Source organism: Falco peregrinus, chromosome 6 (assembly GCF_023634155.1).
Source record: "Falco peregrinus isolate bFalPer1 chromosome 6, bFalPer1.pri, whole genome shotgun sequence".
In the NCBI taxonomy this organism is placed as follows: domain Eukaryota; kingdom Metazoa; phylum Chordata; class Aves; order Falconiformes; family Falconidae; genus Falco; species Falco peregrinus.
In genome coordinates, this window is record NC_073726.1 from 60,937,294 (window position 1) to 60,955,762 (window position 18,469).

The 18,469-nt window shown below is 42.3% G+C and overlaps 2 protein-coding genes across 3 annotated transcripts in view; one reads left to right on the forward strand and one right to left on the reverse strand.

Annotated features, from left to right (window-relative positions):
* The window catches only part of SYN3 (synapsin III), a 201,142-nt gene that overhangs the window by 75,074 nt on the left and 107,599 nt on the right, over positions 1–18,469 (forward strand). The window lies entirely within an intron of this gene.
* TIMP3 (TIMP metallopeptidase inhibitor 3) overlaps positions 1–18,469 on the reverse strand; it is a 39,858-nt gene that overhangs the window by 4,992 nt on the left and 16,397 nt on the right. Inside the window, exons 2-4 of the mRNA XM_005244460.4 lie at positions 7,354–7,436; positions 947–1,058; positions 156–277 (exon numbers count right to left, since the gene is read on the reverse strand). Of these exons, the coding sequence (XP_005244517.1) occupies positions 156–277; positions 947–1,058; positions 7,354–7,436 (317 nt within the window). The remainder of the gene's footprint in view (positions 1–155; positions 278–946; positions 1,059–7,353; positions 7,437–18,469) is intronic.

Below are 18,469 nucleotides of genomic sequence, written 5' to 3' on the forward strand. Positions count from 1 at the left end.
TCTGGTCTCAACGCTAAAGCTGAGCTTTTTCCCTGTAACATTTGCTGTCCTCCATTTCTCTTCCTGGCTATTCACCATCATCACTGGTATTACCAGCCAGGGGAAACAGAATTCTAGGGTTTGAATGTCTTAATGCCACCTAGAGACACACATACCTTGCATCCACAGCCCAGATGATAACGATGATTCAGTCCTTTACGCTGGGACAGAGTCAGCCGATCCCATTTCTCATACCAGTTGCACAGGCCAGTGTAAACCTTCCCTTCATACACACGGCCTTGAAAACAAAGACATGGTCACAAGTTAGCACTTCTCAGCTCTAGCACTTCCCTCGTTTCCTGAGATTGCTAATGCTCTCAATATGTTTGGCTTCAGTCACTGCTCAGCAACTGCCGCCTTTTTATTAACCGGTTCAGGAAACTCTGGCCAGCAAGATTACAGCACAGTTAGGAGTGGTATGCCAGCTGTAAGCACGAGCAACAAAATGCAGGTGAGTAATGCTGTCAAGCTCCTCTCAACAACAAAGTGAACTGACACCATCACTAGAAAGAAGACTTGGCAACTGGCACATCTCTATCTCCTTGCATGCCCACATCCCAGCGGCCTGCATTGCTCCAGCTCATTCCAACAGGGATCTTCCATTTCTGGCACAGCTGAGTAGCAACCCTGTGACCGACAGGTACGAACCGACAGCTGTGGACTGTCATACAGCGTATTTGTCACAGCATGGCTGGGTATAAGAGACACTTTAGCAAAGAGAAGGAAATCTAGCAAGTGAAATGACTCTTAGCATTAAAAAAAGAGTACTGAACACCAAAATACTGTTGGCCATCTTAACACTTGGGAAGCTATGTACGGAGCTGTGTACACAGTCCCCCACATCCTTAGCACATGTATCTATAGTACGGAAGAGGTTTTGATTATGAAGAAGTACGCTGTCCTTTACCTGTAATCAGATATTGGTACTTGTTGACCTCCAGCTTGACTCCACAAAGACTCTCAGAGGCTTCTGTGTAGATGTACTGAACGTGCGGCATTATCTGGAAGCCCCTGTACATCTAGAGAAAGAAAAAAAAAAGAAATGCTTTAACTCATCTTAAGATGACTTTTCACTTTAGATTCTTTACAATCTACGTTCCTAGACTGTAGTGGCAAGCAATGTGTTTACAAGGGTGAAAGACTAATGACACTAACTGGACTCTGATGGAAGTGTCCCCACCAGATCTGCTAATAAAGCAGAATACCCACCGCCTACCGAGCCATTGCAATTCAGCACAGGGACCACTTTTCCCCACTCACGTTAGTTCCAGCAGCACTGAGTGAGCAAAGCGCCAACGCTGCAAACTCTGCCAATATCTTGAACAATTTTTTCCCTTATATAGCTCATAATTAGGGAGAAATTAAATTAGTTCAAGTTTGGAATCTCTCTCCTTCATATGATTTACACAATTTCTTCCAAACTAAGGGATTTTTTCGTTTAAACAATGACCCTATTTTCCAGTGTTGCTGCTGTAAGGGTTTCAAACCTTTGGCGCTTGATCTAAGTCGTCAAGCCAGACACCTCCTTCTCAAAACACCTAGCATACACAACTCCTGCTGACCTCAGCAAGGATGTGACGTTTCTCTAACTGAATGAATGCAGAAAAATTCTACCCCATCTCCTAAAATTAGCTCAGTACTGATGGGCGCCATAAAGAAAATATCATGTGAACATAATTCCTCTACACTCCTTTTCCTCTTTCATAATCTTTCTTACAGCTCAGTTTAATTGAAATAGGAATCCACAGATACACTGGCAGTTGGATTCGGTCAGAAATTAGCACGTGTCCCTACCTGACCTGACCTTACCGCTGCAATTTAGGGAATCTCATGCCCACCTGTTAGTAGCATGATGAAGTTTGTGCAACAACCAGCACACGCGTGCATTGGACCCAATAAAACATATCCTGTTTTTTGAAACATGGAGGATTATTTTCCTGAAAATTTCATCTTTAAAATTTGGTTATCTTTTCAAAGTATTCAGTGTCTCTTTTTTCCCCACTGACTGCATGAACGGCCAATGTTTAAAAGAAAACAAGAGTCAGAGAGAATCACAGTTTCATCACACTTTCCGGCCTATCCTTTTCTCTGACAACTTTAATGACAGAAACCACATTCACATTCAATTTACCTGTAAATATTAAAGTGAGTTAAAAGAGGGGAAAAAAAACCCCAAACAATCCCAGAGCTATAGATCCTTGTTGGTGTACCACCTAAGGCTTAGGTCCTAAGCTGTCGTATCTATTTCTTGAAGTCCCCTATTATCCCAGGGTATTTCACTATTCCCCCACATGCTTTAAAAACAACAAACCTTCTTTCTGAAAGGATGTCTGTTGATTTAACAGATTTTCTGCTAGGCCCAGATACTGCACATAAAAATATAAAAAATGGCTACTCATTCTGCTATGCTGAGAAGTCAAATTATCTCCTGGGCATCCATGGAATGTCTGCCAGGGTTTTTTTCTCCTTAGTTATATTACTGTTATAAGGTTCTGCTGATTGGGGTATCACAACTCAATAACAGTACTGCTGCGTACAGTAAAGGGTTTGCGTTTTCCAGCCTTCCTTCTACACCCAGCAAATATGCAAGGAAAGCATTTTTTTAAATTAATCACACTGTATCAACAAAAGCTCACAGATCATGTTTGGAATACAATATTGTGTCCCCAAGTGAGTAAAGACTTTAATGAATATGGAAGAGTTGAACCTTGCCTAATCTCTATCCCTGCAATCTTCTTGGTGTGGGATGATCTACTCAGATTTTCCAATTATGTTGAAGATTGCTGGAGATCTAGATTCTGGTCCAAACATCCTGTCCGTACTTGGATGAGTTATTTAGTCCTCAGTACATTTTTGCTCCTCATCTGTAGAAGAGCTCTGCCTTGCTTCCCAAGGGGACTGTCAGGAAAGGCTCATAGAATAAAGATCATGTGTTCAGACTCCATTCTACCGGGTGTCACACCAAGGAGCTATGATAACAGTATCTAAGCAGATAAGACTAGCTAAGATAAGAGCTGGGGCTGCCCAGTCACTCCAGGCAGTGCATTATCTACACTGCAGAGAGCTGTATGCTATGCATGTGCAGTACAAGTGATCTGTTTGCTATTCAGTGCTAAGCTCCAAGTAGTGTTGGCCTAATTAAGTATCTGTGCTATAAAGTCTACACGTGCACCAGCATGCTTTGAGCTCATTCCCCCCCTTGCAGAAAGGGCTACAAGCTAGACTAACCATTCCTCTGAGAAGCTGCTCATGCCCTTCCCACAGGGCCCTTACAGTTGTCACTCCTCGCATCTTCTGCATCATCAAGCTCACCATGACTGCCCATGAAGTAACTAGTGATGCTGAACTGGGGTTTGGTTTTCAACTCCTGACCTAATTTCCTGTTCATATTACCATCAGGGACATCACTGTCAGGGCTGCTGAAGGAAGCACGCTCAGCCTCTCAAAAAGCACTTCAGCTCACCTGTCAGTGACCCTCATCAATGTTAGCAAACATCACACTAATTGACCCAATGCTGGGGGCAGACAGGGCCTGCCTCATCTTCTGAAGGCTAAAGAAAATTCACCATGACTTTGGTTCTCGGGAAGAAAAAGAGAATTTGGCATTCTAAATGTAGAAAATGCTCTTTCAAAACAAATAGATCAATACCTTAAGCATTATTTTTGGATACACAAAATATCCTGGAAGTGCTATTAGAGCAGTCAGAAGAAAACTAACCATAAAGCTATCCTCTTGCCTAACTGCTTCCCTTGGAGTCCTCCTGTCGCCACAAATGTGTATTTTCAGAAGCATAATGACAGGGAACAACGTATTAGCAAGCATTACATGGTGGTGTCTGCTAGTACGGCTACATTTCCAGCTGTGTCAGCATTCCCCTTAGTAGCCCCCATACCACCTCACAAATGCACATGCAAATCCTGTGCTGGTTCTTGCTGCATGATTAACTTCACCCTGTGATACAACGTTCCTCCCTCTATCCCTCTATCACACTAGATACCAAGGTTTGGAGTCATCTTGCCTAACCTTCAGCCACCTAAAGTTTAGGTCCTTCATATGAATTAGGCATCCTCTCTAGACAAATGCCAAGAACGGGTACCTCCAGAACAACTCAGTCCATCCTAAAATAGCTGTCTACAGCTTGTGGGCTGAATTACACTTCAGTGGTTACTGTCTCTCTCCACTGACAATCAAGAGAGCAGGAAAGACTCAACACCTCATTTCAGTCTGTCTAAAATTAAACTAAATTAATCCCACCTCACTTCTTTCCTCTTGGGACTATCACTTTTCACCCCTTAGACTCATTTTGCAGCTAAGCAACAAACCAAGGAAAGCCTCCTTGCCTCTGACAGGCTGTGCAGAGTGCTGTCATGGTCAACCAGGACTGTTTGTGCACATGAAGTAGAAATATCTTATCTCCTTGTTTCCTTTGCAGTTTCCTGAAATAGGTTTGGGCCATTCTCAGAATGAGCTGCAGCATCACAGAACATGCAGAGGTCAGATCAGTCCTGTGTAGATTTCTGACACGTGATCTTGAAATATTCTTACGTTATTTGAGAAAGCAGGGGGGGGAGGCAAAGGTTGCTTGAAAAAGCACAAGGCCTTTTCAAACAACAAACCTGAATGCTAGAAAGCCTGGCACTGTTCTGTGCCTGTGGGCTGACCTTGTGCTCCAGTCCAGGCCCCAAGCTGGTTTAGTTGCGAAATTCAGCAACATACTCAGAAGAGTTAGTGAGAGCAAGAATCAGCCACAGCAAACTCCAGGGAACCCATGAAAGATATACAAAGATTGTTTGTTGTCTTTTAAGGCTCTCAATGCTTTTCACAAGCAATTCAGTACACACTGATAGACTAAATGGCTTGTTTATTTTTCATCTGCAGGTGCAGATGGATTTATAGGTGGCCAAAAAACACTGACATATTAGTTTTATCTTCAGAGTTGTTCCCATGCAGCTGTGCAAAGCCATAGGCCTCTTCAGTTTTCTTTTCAGCCAGAAGACTGAAGCTTTCATTGGGGTGAGCAAGGGAGAGATTTGCTGCGTCATTCTGAGCTCCCCCACTGTATTGAGCTGAATCCCTCTTTATACTGAAGTCTCTAAGCTCAGCAGAAGGACAGCAGGGTTTCAAAGATGACACTTGGTTTGTTTATCAAGAACTATGTCCTATGGACATTCCAGTTTTACAGAGCACTTTGAGTGTTCCAGGTTCCTTCCTGCCAAAGGTCAGAGTTAAATGTGCAAAGCAACATCTCACCAGCTCACCATCTATGTAGCAGACACAGAGGCAGTTTGACCAACACATGATTTCCCCTTTAAAATCACTCTTGCTTTTGTTGGACACGTAGCTTTCTAACAAAACACTGTGGAACTGCTCCTGCAAAAAATGCAATTGTTCTCTTGTGGTCTCAGCATGAGAACACCGCACATTACTGCAGTATCTGTTGTAAACACCCTAGCCCTGTGCTGCAGAATAATCCAATGAAAACAGCCAGGACAAGCTCAGACATCTTATTTAAGGATTGACACAATGGTGTCTATTGACAGTAGAGTGGCTGCTGCTCCACTCAACGTGTTCACCTTGCCTGGGCTTGTGTTTCTTCTCCTGCCAGCAGACACATAGAAGCCTTCTCTATTCATAGCAGGGCTACTGCTGCAGGGTCCTAGGTCAGAGGTGGGAATGCTTAATGCTGTTGTGCTTCCCTGACACTGCAGCTCACTGGCTGACAATGGGGCAGGCTGCATCATTACTTAGGAGAGAGGCTGGCATTAATTACTACCCTTTACCAACCGTAATTTTGGGGACTACTGTTTATTCTAGATCATCACTGGACCCTGTTCATGGTCATGTTGGACAGGAAGCACCTTGGAGCTGAGTAGGAGGGAAAGTAGAGGTTGTGGACAGACTGGGATGAAATCAGAAAAAGAAAAGTTGATGAAGCCATTGTAGCATGTGAATGTTGAGTAGTTTTGTGAAGTGGCATACACTTCCTAAGCTGGAGAGTGAAAAACGGGACAAAAACAGCAGAGTGCTGCGGCCTGATGTCAGAGACAGCCATCAAGAAAAAAAATAAAAAATAAAAGAAAAAAGGAGCAGCAGCATTGTCTCGCTTGTTGTCAACATAATCAGCTACCTTTTTTTTTTTTTTTTTACAAAAACAAGTTATCAACAAATATATGTATTTCCTTTTGAATCTTAAAAAGAAATTTTTAAGATTAAGGAAATTAGTAAGCCCAGCACCTCATGCCCTCTTATTCAAAGTGCAAACATTCCACTCCAGTGGAAGAGCCATGCCAGGGCAGATTTGGCTACGTGTGCGGTTTTGCGACAGCTTATGAAACAGGCTTTGCGTCTCCTCCTCCCAGCTCTGGTGCTGAGCTATAAACTGCCTTATAAAGAGAGTTACTGTTATGAGGCAGGCAAGTGACTGTTTTTTTCTGAACCTTTACTTTGTCTAATATGTTTCAGATTTCTGCAGTCTCTGCCAAGCTTTTCCATTCCCTTTCTTTTTTTCTTTTTTTTTTTTTTTTTTTTAAAGACATAAACCAGTCTTATGACTGGAATGGCATAGCCAAGGAAAACAATCTAGGGCTGATTTTTAGTATTACATAACAAGGGGTCAGTTTAAGAAAAAACCAAAGTGCAAAGCAGCAGGTTGAGTGCATTTCGTGCAGCAAAAAAATGGAGCTCTGAAGACATGAACTTCTCTGAAGAGAGAAACAAAGCAACTGGTGTAGGAGTTCTACCTCTTTTCATCTCTGAGTCAACATTTTACAGCTCTTCTGAGCTGATTAAATAAAAAGCTGTAGCTTTCAAACATAAAGAGTTCACTATATGAGTTTCATTTGTTCATTTGTACATGGAAAATAAAAGCCATCATTCTAACTCGTGGTCACAAAGCATGCAAGGAAAGAAGAGATGAAAGACCACTCTCCCAAAGCTGGCAAACTCCTTACCACCACCACATCTTGAATTTAATGAAAGTGCTGCATGGATAAGCTTGCATTTCTACAGTCTCACACTGTTTATGTTGAACACTAACAGGCAAACAGGACTCCAGTATCTAGAGAAGCCCATCTGGCATATTTTACTACCAGAAATTTTAAAATTAAAGGAAGAATTCAGGTATTCAGCATTGTATGTCAGGAATGACCTCTTCCTGCTTCTTTCTCCCCTCCAGACAAAATTGTTGGTTACTTTCCAATCTGGTTGACCAATACAAAAAGTTGAGGTGCTGTTATTTTAAGTATGTTCGTTATTACATATTAATTAGAATCACTATCATTCTACAAGCCTATGTGAAACATCTGCAAGCATACCTTCATCTGCTTGACTGTGTACCGCATTGTTCCAAATGGTCCATCTTTCATGAGCTTCTTCCCGACAACTTTAGCTCGAATCACTGTCATGAGAAAGGAAAAATACAACAAATTATTAATAACTTTACACAACATGTAGGGCAGAACCTCCACTTCAAAAAAAGCCACTTGGACAAATTACTCTGTAAAATAACACAAAAATCCAGGCCAGCCCTCCCCTCAATTGATTCTAAATCTCATACACAATGAAGGCATATAAAATGGGATGCCAAAACAAGTATTTATTTAAAGGACATACAGTTCTGCCTGAAGAACAAGAACAAGCAATATTTATATCAAAATCTCGCTGAAATCTGCGAAGCAGACTATAGCTGGGATTAAGGCAGGTTAAAATCTTTGCACCAAGCCACCGGGATGATGCTTGTACTTAATGTCTTAACTCTGAACGCAGAGGATGATGTCCAACAAAATACTACTTGGAAATTGTTCTTTGGATGCCCAGTGCAGCCACAACAACACAGTACAGTGCACTGTACTGTATTTTGTATATTGAATATCCCGTATCTGGAGATTTCACTAGAGCTGCTACATTTCAGGTACTGATGAGCTCCCAAAAAAATGGCTCCCTTGAACAAATGGCTACTGTGCAAACCCAGATTGTTCAGCAACCATCAAGTTCACAGTGAAAGCTGACAGGCCAGCCAGAAGCCACCTGGAAGACTAAAGCTGGCCCATCAGACCTCATGTACACTGGACTTCATTTCTTCATGGATACTAAGGGGCAGTGTGAGTGCATGCCTGCACACAGCATCCAGCCTAACATAGATACCTTCACTGCACCACAGACACACCCAGCAATGCCAACCAACCCAAGCCATCATAAGGATTTTGAGGTCCCTCAGATGGATCTAGTAGGTAGTTTACAGTCAGTGTCTAACAAAAAGTTCTCTTACTCATCTATTTGTGGGGCATTCCACAAAATCCCCTGCTGTTCCATCAATTCTCTTTGAAAAAGTTCTGCTGTCACTTGCTCATCTCACAGGAGCAAGGCTTAGTGACAGGGCAGGCATTATCCAGCTAAACTCCACTCCCCTAGAACAATCATATCGCATCATACAAGCGCCAGATCTGGCTTAATTTTTATAAGGGTTGCAAAAGATGCAATTGGACACAACCAATCTTGGGAAGAATAAGGATCACTGTTAGAAAATCCTGTACCCCAAATGCCACTCATACAAACAACAGAACAAAAAAAAAGAAAACAAGGAACTGAAAATTCCCTCAATCAAGAGAATCATCAAAACTACACCATAACTGTGCAAATTTCACCTAAAATCTTATTCATCAAGCTTCTCATCACAATGGCTATGAAAATTATTCCAGCAGAATAAACCAAAGAATGTAACAAACTCATAACACGCTTGACCATGTATAGTTATACATAACCCCCCCAGAAAACCCTTTTTTGTGGAAGAGGAGGTACTAGCTACTCTTGCACAAAGCTTATAATGATAAACCATTGCAAACAATGCACCTCTGATGAATATATGGCCTGATGGTTCCAGGCTACTGAAATCTAGCAACTAAAACAGACCACATACATCATGTCCTCTGAGCCTCTGAAGGTCCTGATCATAACTCCCCGCCCAGCACAAAGGTAGTGCTTTCACAGCAATCTTTTGCAGGATTTCATCTGTGTTTTGCTGCATGTACTGTATTAATGCATCATATAAAACAATTAATTAAAAAGCAGGAAGGCATGGAAGGGAGGCAAAAAGGTGGAAGTATTCTTTTGCAAGTGTCATGGTTTAACCCCAGCCAGCAACTAAGCACCATGCAGCTGCTCCCTCACTCAACCCCAGTGGGATGGGAAGAGAATCAGAAGGGTGAAACTAAGAAAACCTGTGGGTTGAGATAAAGACAATTTAATAGGTAAAGCAAAAGCTACCCATGCAAGGAAACCAAAATAAGCATTTCATTCACCACTTCCCATCGGCAGGCAAATGTTCAGCCATCTTCCAGGAAAGCAGGGCTCCATCATACATAATGGTTACTTGGGAAGACAAACACCATCACTCAGAGTACACCCCCCCCTTCCTTCTTCCCCCAGCTTTTATGGCTGAGCATGACGTCATATGGCATGGAATATCCCTTTGGTCAGTTAGGGTTGGCTGTCCCAGCTGTGTCCCCTCCCAGCTTCTTGTGCACCCCACAGCCTGCTCGCTGGTGGGGTGAGGGGCAGAAAAGGCCTTGGCTCTGTGTGAGCACTGCTCAACAGTAATGAGAGCATCCCTGTGTATCAACACTCTTTTCAGCACAAATCCAAAACAAGCCCATACTAGCTACTATGGAGGAAATTAACTCTATCCCAGCCAATACCAGCAGAGCAAGCAGGAAAACCAAACAAGTTATTTGCATCACAGCACTATCTAAAAGTGGCAAAAAAGTTCAGGGATCCATTTTCCTAGGTATATGGGACATCAAACAAGCACCTTGTTGTAAACTAAACAGGCTAATAAGCAAACAGCTGTAGAAGCCCACTGGAAGAAGTGGGAAAAAGAGCAGGCTGATTTTGCTCATGACCTAGACCAAATTAATGAGTCAAAAAGCTTGTCCCACCTTTCTGAATAATCTGAAGAACAGATTCAAAGGAAGAGAGAGGCATGATTATATACAACAGTTCCTGCAACTTATTCCATGAGGATGGTGTGGAATGAAGACAAATTCACTCTGCTCTGATTTATATCCTATGCTTCCAGCCAGACTTGTCAAATAAATTTTGAACTAGGTAAGACAGTCCTGCTGGCTTTGATTCAAAGGACCAACAAAACCTTCATTCATTGACTATAAAACTTCATTCTATTTTTTTTTTAACTTCTATTATCCAATGGCAGTAAAAGCCGGTTTTGTTGATTCTCCTTTTTAACAAGTTGTTCAGACTTCAATTTACTCTCTTCTTCAAAATTTAGTACCTATATTGAAGCATGTCCTTGAGGACTGCAAATATCTTAACAGAACTAGGTTCTTCCATTTGTTGCTCCCAACAACCACAATCATCACCGAAGCAAAGAAAACCAGACTGCCTAAGGGGCAATGAGAAAACACAATTTCTTCAAGGTTTTGTGAATTCCAGGGCACTTCACTAATGGTGGAGTCTACAGCAGAGGGTGTCAAAAGTCTTATCTCTTCATCTATTGCATATCTGAAACACTGAAACTGAAAATCCTGGTGTTTGCCCAACATATCTGAAATCAACAATGAAATTTTATCTTATTGACAATGATAAGAAATATACTAAAAGGCAATATTGCAAAATGCTAGGTTTTCAAACCAGAACACAGTTAGCATAAAAGATGACAGGCACATTCCCAATTGCTGAAAAACACCTAAACCCCATTTTCTTCATGTACTTCAGTGCCAGTTTGGCAGCCCTTTACTTCCAGTTAGAGTAACACATCCACTTCAGAAAGAGACCAGCTTCGATGTATGGACTAATCCACAGCTTCACCACAAGACCAAAGATTCAAAATGCACATCTACACTAGCACATAACAGCATCCCAATTGCAACTAATGCTAGCTACCCTTGCAAGCAGGTGGAAGGATCTATATTTTCATATTATTGTTCCCCAGTAAAGTCAGAGAACAACCATCCTAGCAAATTCACCTAGTAAAAGCTGTTAAAAACCTTAGTGTGGGTTATCATTTCAAGCCTTTTGTAAATGGGTCAAGTCCTCTGTATCTCAGAGAAGTTGGCTTCATCACCCAAATGGTAACTTTTCTAGGTAAGTTCCTTCCTTTACCAAAAAGGTAGGAATGAACAAAGAACCCACCCTGCCTTATTTTTCCCACATTAAAGGAAAAGTCAAGCTGTTGGCCAAGGAGCAGAAGATACTCCAACTTAAGTGTACTCCCTGTACTATGTGAGGCTAAATTCCCACTCCCTGCGGATTAGATGCACCTGGGTAACTGGCAAGAAATGCTGGATGGACAGGACGGCTCAGAGGTTGCTCTTCCATATCTGGCTTCATCACCCTAAGCCTCCTCACATGCAAGCCACTTGTAAATCTGCCCAGAACAGAGCTCCAAGCTGCAGACCTGCAGCCACTTTTCCCAGTTCCTATCTTTGCTCCTTCAAACCTCCGCTTACCAGTTATACTGCTGGACCAGTCTTCACACCTCATAGAAGCTAAAGAATATTGCTCCTAACTGAGCAGAGGCCATGCATACACACCAGAGGAATTTTTCACCCTCTGCAAATTATCAGAAATTTGCAGAATTTCTGCTGCAATTTCAGTCCATGTTATGTTAATGAAGTCAAGTGTTTACTTCTAGCGACTCCTACTGCTCCAGCAGAATGAGGCAATAGGTGCTGTGACTGCTCCCCTGAACTCCTTCCTTCTCCCTGAAGCTCTATTACAGTCCCTGCTATTACTGATGGGAAACTTTATCCCACACAAGTGGTCACCAAAATAGCTGCATATTTTTAAACCACAATTCCTTTGAAGTACTGCCTATGAAAATACTCCAAGATGAATGTTTCTCAGTACTTTGGGGTTTCAGGTCAGGTCACTTTGTGGGACTGGAGCAGTTGGCAAGGTCTCATGAGTGATTTGTAATTATTTATGAAAAGTTAAATTAGATGAGGATATAAATTTTGATAAAGTAAGCATGGCAGCCATACCATGAATCAAAGAGGAAAAAACATGTGCTGCTTCTCAACATTTGACGTGATTTAAAAATGAGGGAGAGAACAGAAAGAAGGAAAACCAGATATTTACTTGCCATTCTAGAAAAAAAATATTACTAAAATAACGACCTGCTGTATTTGAGGATTCAAGAAATACATCTAACAATGTATCACAAATTATTAATATATTTATCTCTTTTCCCTTGCCCTTTTTTTTTTTTTTTTTTATGCAAACTAGCTTAGTGCTTAGGAAAACAGAAACGGCTCAGATTTGCCACAGGACTAGTATAGTGAAAGCAGCTAATGGCTCATATTCCACCAGCATCTCTAGGATAGTACAAACTGTCTGCATGCACACGTATACACATAAATACATACAAAAATCACTTGTATCTTTTCCACATGTCACTGGATGAGGTCTTCTTACAAAGGCAAACAAATCAGAATGGGCATAGGAGAAAAAGGCCCTATACACACTTTTATTTGCTCAAATGCACACATATCTAACTCAAGTACTCTTTAACTTTAGCCTTTACTCTGTGGCCATTTTCACAGGGATTCATAGGAAGACTAAGCCTAAAGGCAAGATATGAAGCCGAAGAGGACACTGGCTTTACAGCTGAGATAGCAGAAGGCATTCTTTTCACGGGATAAGGAGCAGACAAACAGGCAATGACCAATGGGAGGGCAGTGAACACGAGATTAAGACAAGCATTTGCCAAGCTGAGGAAACAACATTCTAAAAAGACTTGTAATTAAGTCATTTCATCCAGGCACATGCTAGCTTCCACGTGTGCAGCAGTAGCTCTTTTTCCCAATGGAAAAGCAAAAGGCATCACCTGTCTCCGTTCAGTCCCGCCTGTGTCCTTTATCGGAGCCAGCCACTAGATGGCGACACCATCACAAAGCTCACCTTTCCTTACCAAGAGGGCAGCGGTCCACGCACCGGCTAACCCCGCAAATCCCAGCTGTATGCCCAGCTGCGCCATGAGAACCAGATGCTTTCATACAAGAGGCCTGGTTGTCATCCATAAACAGCATTTTAAGTGGAGGCACACACCCTTCAGAGACCAGGATTTGCTCCAAACCCATTTCCCTTGAGTCCAATTATCATGAACAGCTCAGGAGAGTAACAAATGCTACACTTCTCATTATTGTTTCAAGGATTTATTTTATTGGTCTGCAATATGAGTATTTTCAAGTGAGAGGTTTGGCTGAGATGCATGCTCACTGCATTTAAGTAAATGAAGGATGTGGAGGATTCATGTTGTTTACTAATGGAGACACAGGGGACAAGTTATTCTCCCAGTCCGCTCTTTGACATCCAAGTAGTGGCAAAATAAAATATATGGGGAGCGGCAACGTGACCAGGAGGCTGAAGAAAGTCTCCTTCTATCTTGAGGCCACTGACTATACCAGGAACCGGACAGCAAAAACCACCCCCAACTGAATGATGGAAATGCCATCTTAACACTAGGCACAAGACATGCCAGGAAGGAAGGTTGCGATTTTATTCATCCAAAGACTACACAAGGGCTCATTTCCAAGAGCAATTTACTGAGAACTTTTTACCAGCTTTACTACCAGCTCTCTCATTCAGCCTGTCTCACATCACTCAGGGCTAAGGCAGCCGGTATGTTTAAAACTCCTGAGCATTACCTAGAACACTATTGAGGTATTCGTTTATTCTAGCACTTCTGGGGGTGTCTCCTAACATGGTCAAGGCAGGGTGCTTTCACACACAGATTTTACAGGATTGGTGCTGATGGTACAGCTAAAAAGACAGAATTGCTGTGTCTGTCTTGCTTGCTCACTCAGATGAACTGCGTTCCTTTACCCACTCCCCTGGCTTGATCCGTTAGTAATTATTACCAACACTCTTGACCTCTCTACAAACACAGGATCGTAACTACAAGCGGATCGTGTCCTTTGGACTGGAAGTCTGGCCCAGTTATATGCAGCCCCTTGGGAAGCTCAATTAAATTTCCTGGTGTAGGCCTGTACGAGCAGCAAGCGGGTGGGACTTGCTTTGGAAGGCGGAAAAAAAAAGCAGCCTCTTCCCCATTCCAACACTTCCATAGCAAAGCAGAATGGAGAGGGAAATGCTGATGTGGACTCACGAAAAGGGGAAAAAACAGATATAAGTCTCCAGTCCGTTTGATGATTTGTCTGTACTGAAAGTCACCTCCTACATAATCAAAATAGAATTATTTTACAAATTAAGAGTATTGAATTTGAAGTCTTCTTGCAAAGTGTGAGAAGGCTGGAAAAATACAATAGAGGAGCCTCCTCTTGCCTTGCTCCATCACGACCTCCAGCCAAAACCACAAAGGCAAAGCAAACCTCTTTTGCTTTGTTTTGAAAGTAGCATCACCAGAGAACCTCATTGAGAACAAAAAACAAAAAGGTAGCGAATAAAAAAAGAGGTTCACTGCTGTCTGCCCTCCTCTCATACCCCTCACCAACAAACTAGTTTCCATTATTGGCAGTCCAGATCTTGACTTCTTGCCTTTTCAAAGCACTCTGAGGAACACTGACTGAGCAAGAGCACCTTCTTGACACCAACCACCTCTACCAGTCAGACAGCTGCCACATAAATATCACGTTGGAAAGGGCTTGTGCTTACTTCAAGTGTGCTGGAACATTGTGACTAACAATAAAAGTCTAATTAGAAACATGAAGGTAAGACACCCAGATACCTTTCCTTCCTATTTTTCTAACCAGAACTAGGACACTTACTTTTGGCCTTTGTTTTACAGATCCACAAAACTCTCCCTGTCCGTCGCATACCAAGGCTGTTTGAAGGCCACCCAAAAAAAGTAGAAGGCAATTAAATGGCTTCACGTAGGCCCAAGCTCTGTCTAAAACAACTGATCACAATTGCACTTGCTAATTAACCAGGCTTCCCACCCCTGCAGATTTCCATGCCACTGATGTTTGCACAACACGTTGTGCTGCTTGATTTCCAACACTGCAAAAAAAAAAGGCGTGATACAACTCTTTCTTACAAGACTATGATTGCATCAAACCTCCCATCACTTCAAGAAGTATAAACTGCTGTAGAAGGGCTTTACTTGGGAGAAAGTTAATCCTCCCCACAAGACCACAAATTAAGGATACAAGGTTGCATAAAATAAGCAGAGCTTGTCTTGGCATTTCACCTGTAGCTTATTAAATGGATACAGTTTTTCTGATGGCAGCAAGGGCAAGCATTTTTCTCCCTTCCCATATGGTGCATCTCACCCTATGGAAGCCCAAGCTCCCTTTGAAATACATTAGAATTGGAGAGAAAGGAGAGGTTTCTGTTAGATAAGAAACTGGAAAATTCTTTTCCAGACACTTCATTCAGGCTCCTATATGCAATTTGGTTTAAGACTCTTCAACTGCCCAGCACTGCCTCTGCCATCTAAGCTCCTCATGTTAGCTCCCTTGCTTTCCCATCATACAGCAACAGTCTGATGGAAGGATGGAGGAAAGACTGAAAGGAAGAGGAAGAAATGCATCTAAGATGCATTGACATCCATTTACAAGTAGAATCTTTTAGATCCATACATAGATGGTATGTTTGGTGCCAATGGAAATCAGCTTCAGGAAACACCTGGTGATAAACAAAGAGAAGGTAAAGGAAGAAAAAAAAAAAAACCCGAAAAAAAAAACCAACCAGTATCTGTTGTTACCAGCTATCTTACCTACTAAACTCAGAGAAGCCAGGTAGGCCCAAGAGATTAGCTAGTACAGGCACAGAGTAAGTTGAGGCAGAGGAGTTACAAACATCGCTAAGTTAGTCTCACAGCTTGTATCAACAAAAGAGTTTAGGTTTGCTGTGGATGTAAGCAGAGAGACTGCAGATTACATGAGTGTGCCTACAGCTTTGAGAAACCTCTGGTAAAATAAAAAGAGAAACCAATGTCATTCCTGCCAACTAGCCATTTCTGTGTCTCCTTTCTGGCAGGCTTTTTTTTCTTTCCACCTGAGTATTTTTAAACTAGTCACTGAAAGCTGAATTCAGACTAGAGGCAAAAGGCAGTAGGCAAGTATGAAAGTAAAGGAAGGAAAAGTAATGCAAGTGGAGGGAGGGGAAGGGAGTGCCTCATGAACAGAGTACAGTAGAGAGTCACCTTGCACCTCTCTCCAAGGGATGTTTTCAGCAGAGTACATTTTGCCTCATTTTGTGCCACTGACAACTGCCAAAGAACTGCTTTCAGCCAAGGTTAGCAGTGTTGGAAAGATGGTTGTCAAAACCAACACACAAAAGCACTTCCAAACACAGCTTACAACAGTGGGTAAAAATAACAAGCATATGACTCAAAGCTGGTTAGGCAATGCTTAGCTCAGAACACCTTTTCCATTTTCTTCTGATCTACATAAGATTTGTGCAATAAGATTTAACTCAGTCCTCACTTCCAGATCAAGTACTTCTAGACACAGTACCTCAGGACAAGGGGAAGCCCGGCTGAGACAGACAAGGCTATGGTTTCTCATAGCTCTTTGGAATTGTTCGAGGGAGCCACAGATCTAAGCGTTCCACTCAGAGAATATGGCAGAGCTGAAGTGAGACCAATTAGGGGCAAATGGAAACCATATGTGATTTTAATGAAACAAGGAGCTGGTGCACATGACTTACTGCTGCAGGAGCATTTACTGCCTGAAAGGAATGTGCATCTGGCATTGATCGTTTCCCAACCCATCAAGTGAACAGTAACATGGAAAGCAAATTGAAGAATATGATGAGAGATGAATTGCCTGAAGTACAGTTAGGGGAGCTGCCTCTGCAAGGAGAAAACATGTCCTTTGCTTGTATCTTAGTGATACAGTTGCAAGTGAGGCTGACCTTCCATTTCTACAGATCATGATAATAAACAAAACGAGTGCAGGAGCGATTAAACTGGATCAAGTGGTATTTTAAAGAACCTACTACAATCACAGAAATCCCATTCTGGTTCACATGGGGCAGACTTAATCCCTTGAGGCCATGGGCACTGCTTAAAGAATAAAGAATGTCGATCCTAAGCAAGGTTAATACACAGTCCTCAAATGTGATGCTGTTGCTGCAAGTATTCAAATGACATTGCTTTTATGTGTACATCAGAACAGGTACATTGAGAAGATTTGAGCCTGAAGAGGCAGTGTAGACACACCCTCCTTTTGTTCCTTTTCTTCTTTTTGACTGCAAATATCCCAGGAAGTTTCGGTTCTGCTGAGAAAGAGAAGTCCATAGCCTGCAAAGCTTTAGACAAGTTGCTCTATTCTGATATGGTGACTCCTTCTACAGGCTGTTGTGTTGCAGCTTGGTATCTGGTTCTCAGAACAAAACCACTATCTTACCAGGCAGCCAAAAGATTGCTCCCATGTGTCACAAGAGGAAGGGAGGAAGATGCTCTGATCCAGCACCCAACCCTATATGCAGCGAATGTCCAGGGCTTGAAGGTGGTAGATCCTACTTCGCATTTCATGTAATAGTCAGACACCTGCAAGGCCAGATACATAGAACTGGCATGTCTTTGCTCCTTAATGCTCTATTTTCTCTGTAGGATATTCAGAGTTAACAAGTGTAATAAATTCATCACTGTATTTTTCAAGGAGGCAATAGAAAATTCTTCAGCCAAATCTGCTAATTTATTAGCCTTCCTTAACCCACAGTGCAACCCGTGAACATACTGAGAGCTCACATCCAAACTGTCCAACAAGAGGAGGAAGGAGAGTCCTGCTAAAAAGAACATCTGAAAGCAGTTTTCTTCTGCACATTAGAAATAGGGCAGCTCTGACAACCCATGTAAACCTTTCAAAACAGGGAGTATCAAAAGCCACAGCCCTGGACACTCCCTGCCTCAGCAACTTCAGAGGATTGCCTTTGCTTCAGCACCTTGCCCAGCTGGGACAGGTGCCAGCACTCTATGAAGAGGCTGCACTCCACTGATCACATGGTTTACACTCGATTTTGCACGTAGGAACTAGAGAGGAAGAACTGTTTGGGAACATGTATAGATTTCAAGGGTACTGGGTGGGCCTACAAATTCCTTCCTGCATTAGAAAACTTGCATTAAACTGATAAGCTAAGCAGCTGTCCATGCCAAGGAGGTATATTTATCCAGGTCAGGCCTATATGTGCTGCTCTGCTGTTCCTATTTGCACTGGACCTGACAGGACCCAGCATTAGGCCTGCCAGACCCTGGAATTAAACCTGCATTCAAACAATTTCTCCTGTGAGAAGCCAGTACCTTTGCCCACCATTCTTGAGCCATTATAATTCAGAAGCTGACAGCCTCTGCAGACTGTCCACATGCACTGGACATGTCCATGACACAGTTCTGGTTTACCATAATGCTTAAGGAATTTACTAATTGCCCATTTTATTAATTTCTATTTTGTAACCACAGTCATCTATACTATGTAGCTGAGCTTAGCTACGTGAAGAATTTTACCTGGA